The 7,247-nt window shown below is 39.0% G+C and overlaps 1 protein-coding gene across 1 annotated transcript; it reads right to left on the bottom strand.

Moving 5' to 3' along the window:
- Positions 1-540: 540 nt before the first annotated feature.
- On the bottom strand, positions 541-5,321 carry DMRTA1 (DMRT like family A1). Its single transcript, XM_030830295.2, has 2 exons — positions 4,673-5,321; positions 541-1,388 (listed from the first exon to the last, which is right to left on the bottom strand). The coding sequence occupies exons 1-2, from the start codon at positions 5,319-5,321 to the stop codon at positions 541-543; spliced, it is 1,497 nt and encodes a 498-aa protein (XP_030686155.1).
- Positions 5,322-7,247: the final 1,926 nt, after the last annotated feature.

The raw sequence follows: 7,247 nt of genomic DNA, 5'->3' as shown, positions 1-7,247 counted from the left end.
AAATTTAACTTACAGCTAATTACTTATATGTGAATAAAATACTTTGAATAAGCTTTTTCTCTCCTGTGTACAAGAAACAGAAGGAGAAAAAAAGTTTAAAATAATAATTATTTAGAATTACCTCAGTTTTTCAATTATTCCTTCTGCTTCATTTATATAACACTGGACTGCTTTATAATGTATGTTTTAATTATAAACTCCATTTTTTCAATGAAATAAAAACAAGTATAGTTTTAAAATAAGAATTTTATAACTGATATCTTAGGGAAAAAATTCATTACAGTAAACATATTCCCTGAAATGGCTTTATTCAAGGCACAAAGAATGTTTAAATGTTTCTTTCACTTAATAAATGCTAAAGAAGAGTCTTTAGATCTCAAATCTATTATACTGCTCATAAAAAAAAAAAATAGCATTTTTAAAGCCCAGTAATCCACTCCCATACATAGTGAACACATTAACAGATGTGGGTATGTGTGGGTGTGAGGGTTATATTGCATGCTTCTAGAAATATTCCAAAACGGGAGGTAGGCAGATGCATTACATGTTGTTCTGATTTGGCCTTGAATACAGTCTGCCACCAGTTGCTGAATCTTTGATGGGAAGGTAAGAAGAATCCCTAATCATCCCTGAAAAGGCATAATCCAAAGCTGGCCGAAAAGGCAATGCTGGTGCCAACCCAGGAGTTAGGTAGGGAGACATGAAACCAGACAGCCCTCTTCCTGGAGAGGAATATGCCAGCCGTAATGGACTGATACCTAGTCTAGGATTTAAGCTGTAGATACTGGAATCACCTCCATAAGAAGCAGAAGTACTGTGAAGGGGAGAGAAAGCTGATTTATTTCCTAGAGTTCCAAAACCAATTCCAGCTAAACTTAAATTCGAAGCTCTCTGAAAAGCTGTATTTTCCAAGGCTCCTGAGCTTGCTAGGTCCCTGGTGTCTGGTTTGTGTTCTTTCCCATTTAGGACCTGTTCAATGGCTTGGACCACATCCCCTTTGCAGAACTGTAGAATGCCTTCTAGACGGCTGCGTCTGTAACTCGGGAAAATCTTGGTAAGGATATCAAGAGGGTCTCTTGGTCTAGAGGACACAGTGGGAAGGCTGACTGTAGTATCAGTGAAGTCTTTGGCCCACTCACTTTCATTTCCTGATTCCAAATCAGACGATGACAGGGACCTGGGACTCTCTTCACCTCCTGACTGCTCCCCAGGATGAGGAGACTGAATGCTATCATCCTTGTTTGGGTTTTCTGAAATAGATGACCTGACGTTTTGTTTTCCAGTGACATCATTAGACTTAGGAGATGATCTCAGGGTAAATTGATGGGATTTAGACACCAGTTCTTCTTGTCCACTCTGGCATGAGTCACATTTACTCTCTTTTCGTCCTGGGGAAGAGGAAAAAAAGGAATGAAATAAAGGGAAAACTTCCAAGAACACAGTACTGCCCACTCAAAATTAATGCTGGATAAAATAACTTGTTTACTCATAGTATATCAATAATACTTATTAATCAATGTTAAGAGATTTTAATGAACAAGAATTATAAAAGATCATTTGGAAATGCAGGTGTTGGAACAGTGGGAAAACGCTATTTATTATGTCATTTCAGGATTACAAAATTATATAATATACAAATGCTGTAGTTATTTGGGAATCAGAAGATGAGAGTCTATTGTTACCCCCAAAATGTTAACACCAATATTTCACACTATTTGCCCATTTGGTGATTCAAGATTTTCCTAAATGTTACCCAAGTTTTGTTGTTATCCACGGGAGGGTTTTTTTTCCACAATGACACTATGCAAAAAGAACTAAATAGAACAATTGTTTAGATAAGAAATCAGAAGAAGGAACAATCTTAGTACGAAAATGAATATTCTATTTAGTCACTAATGCTAAATTTCAACAACTATTTTTTTAATGCTCACATTTCAGGTTCCAATTAAGTTACCTGAATAATGTGAGAAAATAACAAAATTGTTGATTTCATTTCAAATCTAAACCAATATTGCCAACTGCTGTACCAATCTCAAATCATACCAGAGCTTGCATGTTTCATTTTATGTGAGAGACAATACAAAGTTGGTGTTTTTTCATAATCCTCTGTGAAATATGGACTTTCTTTTTAAATCTCTAGGAAATATCAATAAAAGAGTTTACAATCAAATTGTTTCTAAAATAAAATTATTAACTGCACTATTTTCACTATTGCAATCTGTGTATATTTTCAAAGTGTCTTGTAAAAAACCATTTTGGTCGTATGCTTTAAATCGCAACTCCCTTCCAATATTAAGGGCAATTTTCCAAAAATGTTTTTACACAAAAACCGGATTTTCTACCTCAACATGTTGAGTATATGAATATTAATGAAACAATACTATCTTTAAAAACCTTTTGCAAGGCTAATGCCAGGAAAATAATAACAAGTAACTTTTATTTTGGTTTACATTTCCTATAGATATATTTTATCTCTATTTCCGTTACAAAGAGTAAAATGTCAATGGGGTACTCAGAGTTTTACTGTCAAACTTTCTTTTTGTACAATGTTTATGAATGTAACAAAACATACATTGCCTGAAGCAGTGATTTGCAAACATGATTTGCAATACTATGTTTTCTCAAGGAGTGGTCCTACATTCTAAACAAATATCTACAGTTTATTTTAAAATTAAAGTGTGTACAATTTAACACTTTGAGGGTTAAAATGCTGTCATTACATCAAACATATGACAAAAGGTGCTGCTCCTGCAAAATCACAAAGACTAGTATTTTCACCTTAAATAAAACAAGAAAACCTATCTAATGAAGTAAAGATAGATTAGCCTTGGTCTGCCATTCCATTTTATTTATATATGATTCACCACATATGACCCCCTGAACATGTAAGGTATCAAAATTTCACCTCTACAGTAATTTATGCATAAAATAATTTTTTTATTACATTGTATTTATGGAATACAATATCATGTAATGAAATACTGATTGCATAAGACTATCTAGAAAATAAGCTGTCTTTAAAATACTGTGATATCATTTACATCACCTGTGTTCCCTCAACTCCTATAGCTGGTTTTACTTTACTTTTATCATTGTATGCTATGTCTTGTAAGGTAATTTTGGGACACACATAGTTTTTCTTCTTTCGAATATAATATTCTTTTGTGTAGGAAAATCTTATTTGCCTCTGCATCACTGTAAGTCTTGGTCTAGTGAATAAATAGACTACTACAGTTCATGGACATTGTATAAGAGGAGACAGTTGAGAAACAGCTTTTCAAAGAAGGTCAACTGAGGCAAACAAAATAAAATAATTGACCCCATAAAACAGCACCCACCCCCAAAAAATCACATAAATAAATCAATGCCTAGCAGAGAGCTGTCAGTCAAATCTCACTGTCAATTTAGTTTGCAGAATTTTAATTTTTACTTCTTTTTATAGCAGTTTTGCTTAACAGCTTCGTTCTCCAGCCTTCTTTCATTTTTCATGAGAAATGTTTAAAGTCCATTTTGTCCACTGACATAAACTAGAACATGGACAAAAAGGTGACACAGGTGAAAACAAAATCATATATGCCTTATTTAAGTAGAGAGAGACTCTTTTCAAAAGCACAAAAGTACATGCTGTGATCTGTTAAGAGCTGCAATTTTCACAATTCAAGGAATGTTCTAATTAATAACTTACTATATCATTACCTTATAATTTCATATGACACAACCAGTCTCAGATTTATACAAAAATACCAAAATGACATTTTCAGTGACCTACTTGTAGGGCTATGAAATTCACTAAAATACAGTGAGATTTATATTAGCATGAAAAGTTAAGTTGGGATAACCCTAGTCAAAAAGAAAATCTTTTCTACCTAACACAGGGGGTGAAGACAATTTGCAGTCAATAAATAAGAGAAAAAAAGAACTTCTTGGATAAGAAATCGCTAAGGATAAGATCCCCAAGAATAAGAAATTCTTGGACTTTGAAATTCATACCAACGTTTTTACAAACCTGATTTTAGAAAATCTAAATTTCTTTCCTATGAGAAAACGTGAAACTGCAAATGTTAAGAGTTTTCTACACTTTTGGAGGCTGAAAAGCAGTTGAAGAAAAGGGACAGAATGCTTAAAAAATTTAAGGGAAGGGAGTAAAAATGCTTTGGTAGATTTCAGTCTCTTCCCCACTTCTAGTTGGTTAGTCCCAAAGGTAAAGAACTGTACTCCCAACCATAAGTGAGTTTTCCATGTAAGATCAGATGACCTCTGGTTTTACAACTGAAAATAGTACAGAGCAAGTTCAAAATGTAGCTCCTCTCATTAAGCTTTTCACTCAATGCCCGCTCTCTGCTCTCGAAGAGAAAGTCATAGCAACTTGGGCACAAACTCCATTCCTAGAATGAGTTCCTCAACTGATCACTTGCACTTCACTTTTTCATTTCTTTATCCTATCACCTAAGCTTTAGGTCCTAAGGGAACAGAAAGCCCTTCTGAAGTAAATGTGTCAGGTCCCTAACACCCTTACTAACATTCATATTGCAGAGCAGTTTCCCAGAACTTAAATGCTTCTTTTAAACAACTTTTCTTGCCCTCCTCCATGCCACGGCTGCTTATTTCAAAGATTTTTTTCTTCAAAACAACCATTTTTCTTTTGCAAAGAACAAACGTAAGATCTACTCACCTTGTTTTTCCTCTGTATAATCTGACTGGAAAATCTCGAAAGCAGGAGTCGCCAGACCACTAGCCTGTCTCGAGGCACTCAGTCCCAGTGCACTCACTATCGCAGGGCCACTTGCTGTGGTCTGGGGATTCTCCGTTCTGCTGCTGCCTCCAGATGATCGACCCCCGGGCCCTGAGGGTCCAGGGTATAGAAGCCTCTGCAGCGCCCGGGCTTCGCTCTCCTCCTGGGCCTGCTGCCTGCGCAGCGCCACCTGTGCGGCCATGACGCGCTGGCGCTCGGCGATCAGGGTGCACTTGGCACACGCGCAGTCCCGCCAGCGGCAGAAGCGCTTGTGGCCCTTGAGGGCTGACACGACTCCGTGGTTGCGACAACGGGCGCACTTGGGTGTCCGTGGGTAGCCGCAGGCCACGGCGCCCACCCCCCTTTCCACTCCGGCAGGCGGCGGGCAGCCTCCGCTTCCCGCGGTGGCGGCTGCGGCTGCCCGTAGAAAGAGGCTGGACGGGCGCAGGAAAGTTGGAGGAACAGGTATCCCCGGGGGTACCGGTAACGCTGGAGACTGGGGCGGAGGGGCCGCTGCCACCAGCCCCGGGGCCAGGTGGGGTGGGCCGCTGCCGCTTTGGTCTCTACTGCCACACTGTGACTGCTCCATTTCCGAGAAGCGTCTGGTGAGGGCTCACCACGGGAGAGTGCGCTGTTCTCAGCTAACCCTGCTGGGATGCGAGGGCCGAGAGGACCAGCCTTGGTCCCGCTGCTTCCCACCCACACACCGACAGAGTCTGGCACAATTCCCGTGAAGAACTGGGGACAACCGATCCCCACAGCTGGAAGCTCTAAGAAGGGCAGATGCCACTGAGCCTCCTAGAGTCCTGGGGCGCTAAATTAATGCCCGGTGCTCCGCGCGCCTTCGCCTTCGGAGCAGGAGAAAGCAAGACTGCAGAGGCTACCCCGCCCACCGGGTCTACTGGCCAAGGGCTGAAAACCTGGGGAAGGAGGGCCAGGGGCGGAGAGTGGGGACCTGACCGTCTGGGAGGAGGGGCAGTGGGAGACAAAAGAAACTGTCCCTTCACACACAGACACACACACACACAGACACACACACACACACACACACACGCCTCTTTCTCCCATCTGCTTCCCCATGAATTCCTCAATGTATATTTTTTGTAAGATAACCTTCACTCCCTGCCCCCATGCCTCTTACTACCCTTCTTAAATTAAGCAAGATTTGAAGTTCTTTCCCCAGTTCCTCGCTCCTCTTACTAAAGTTTGAAGATTTGGACATGAAGTTCTCCTTTTCTTTCCTTTTCCCAGATGAAGTCTTTAGGATGGTAGCATGGCCAATATTAATGAGAAAGCACAGCTTAACAAGCTGCAAATATTACCCACACCTGAAAGGTGCCTTACTTTAAACGGGTCTTAGAGCTGCGTCTGAACAGTGGATAAGTATTTAAGGGGCCTGATTCACATTCAGAATCTTCTCATGCATTATGTTTATTTAGAGGTGCAAATTTGGATTCTATATATCGTTATATTTTGAAATGTTATTGCCCAAAGAAGTATTTATGAATTTCTTATCTAGAACTATTTATACATAGCAACTGTGTTAAAACTATTTCAAAAATACTTCACGTTTCTATTGTACAGTATTGGGGAAGGTCATGTAGACCATTCTTTAAACATGCTATCATTAAATGCAGTCTTGAAATATGCATTTAATGCCTTTAATTGTAAGAAAAGATCATATTGCTTTTAAACCAAAAGACCATTTGAGGCAAAAAATTCATGAGTGTCTGTTCCTTAATGGATAGAAGAGTCAGGGCTCTATCAGTTTTTCAAGATAATATTCAACTTCCTTGACAGGCAATTGATATTCTAGCACTAAGATAGCAAGTAATAATGACATTTTTACCATTCCACCTATTTGACGTCCAGGGCAGACACTGCTAATCAATCTGGGCTTTCTCCTACCTGCCCACTTCACACCACCACCACCATCACCATCCTCCCATATGGGCATCCTGACATTCAATCACAGAAGTTTCCCACCCTTCCTAAGCATTGCAACTACCTAGGGAACTTTTAAAAGATATAAATTCTTCAAACAAAGTAAACTGATTCTTTTGGCTGTGAGTCTTTTAAACTCTCAAACTGAAGATTATATACAACCAAGGTTTAGAACTGCCACTCTAGGAATTCCTAACCTCTGCAGATTCTGTAATACCCAAAGTTTCTCACACCTCTATATCTTTGCTCAAGCCATACTTACCTAAAATCCAGTTATTCCCTTACTGTGGAACTCACATCCAATGTATGAGTAATGAGTTTTCAGTGCTATATGGATCATTAAAGTACAGTGAATTACCTAGTGAGAAAAGAATTCCTTTTTTCTATTATTTTTAAAGACGTGGTTACATAAAGGAAAATGCTCAGCTTGGTGTAAATATGACATAATTTGTTAAGCCTTATCAATTATGCTTTTTAACAAAAAAAATTAAAAGAACCTCAGCAAGTAACATTGTTTACCTGGAATTTAACACTATTTTTCTATTTTTATTTGATTTTCAAAGTTATCTTC

The sequence above is a fragment of the Globicephala melas genome, chromosome 6 (genome assembly GCF_963455315.2).
Source record: "Globicephala melas chromosome 6, mGloMel1.2, whole genome shotgun sequence".
In the NCBI taxonomy this organism is placed as follows: domain Eukaryota; kingdom Metazoa; phylum Chordata; class Mammalia; order Artiodactyla; family Delphinidae; genus Globicephala; species Globicephala melas.
Note: the sequence above shows the minus strand (reverse complement) of the source record. Positions and strands in the feature narration are given on the sequence as shown.

What these genes read in the sequence shown, in the direction of transcription:
- DMRTA1 (XM_030830295.2), bottom strand. Translation starts at nt 5,321, where the DNA reads ATGGAGCAGTCACAGTGTGGCAGTAGAGACCAAAGCGGCAGCGGCCCA. An exon ending in TTATACAGAGGAAAAACAAG is followed by an intron (nt 1,389 to 4,672) that starts GTGAGTAGATCT and finishes CCTCTTCCCCAG; the next exon opens with GACGAAAAGAGAGTAAATGT.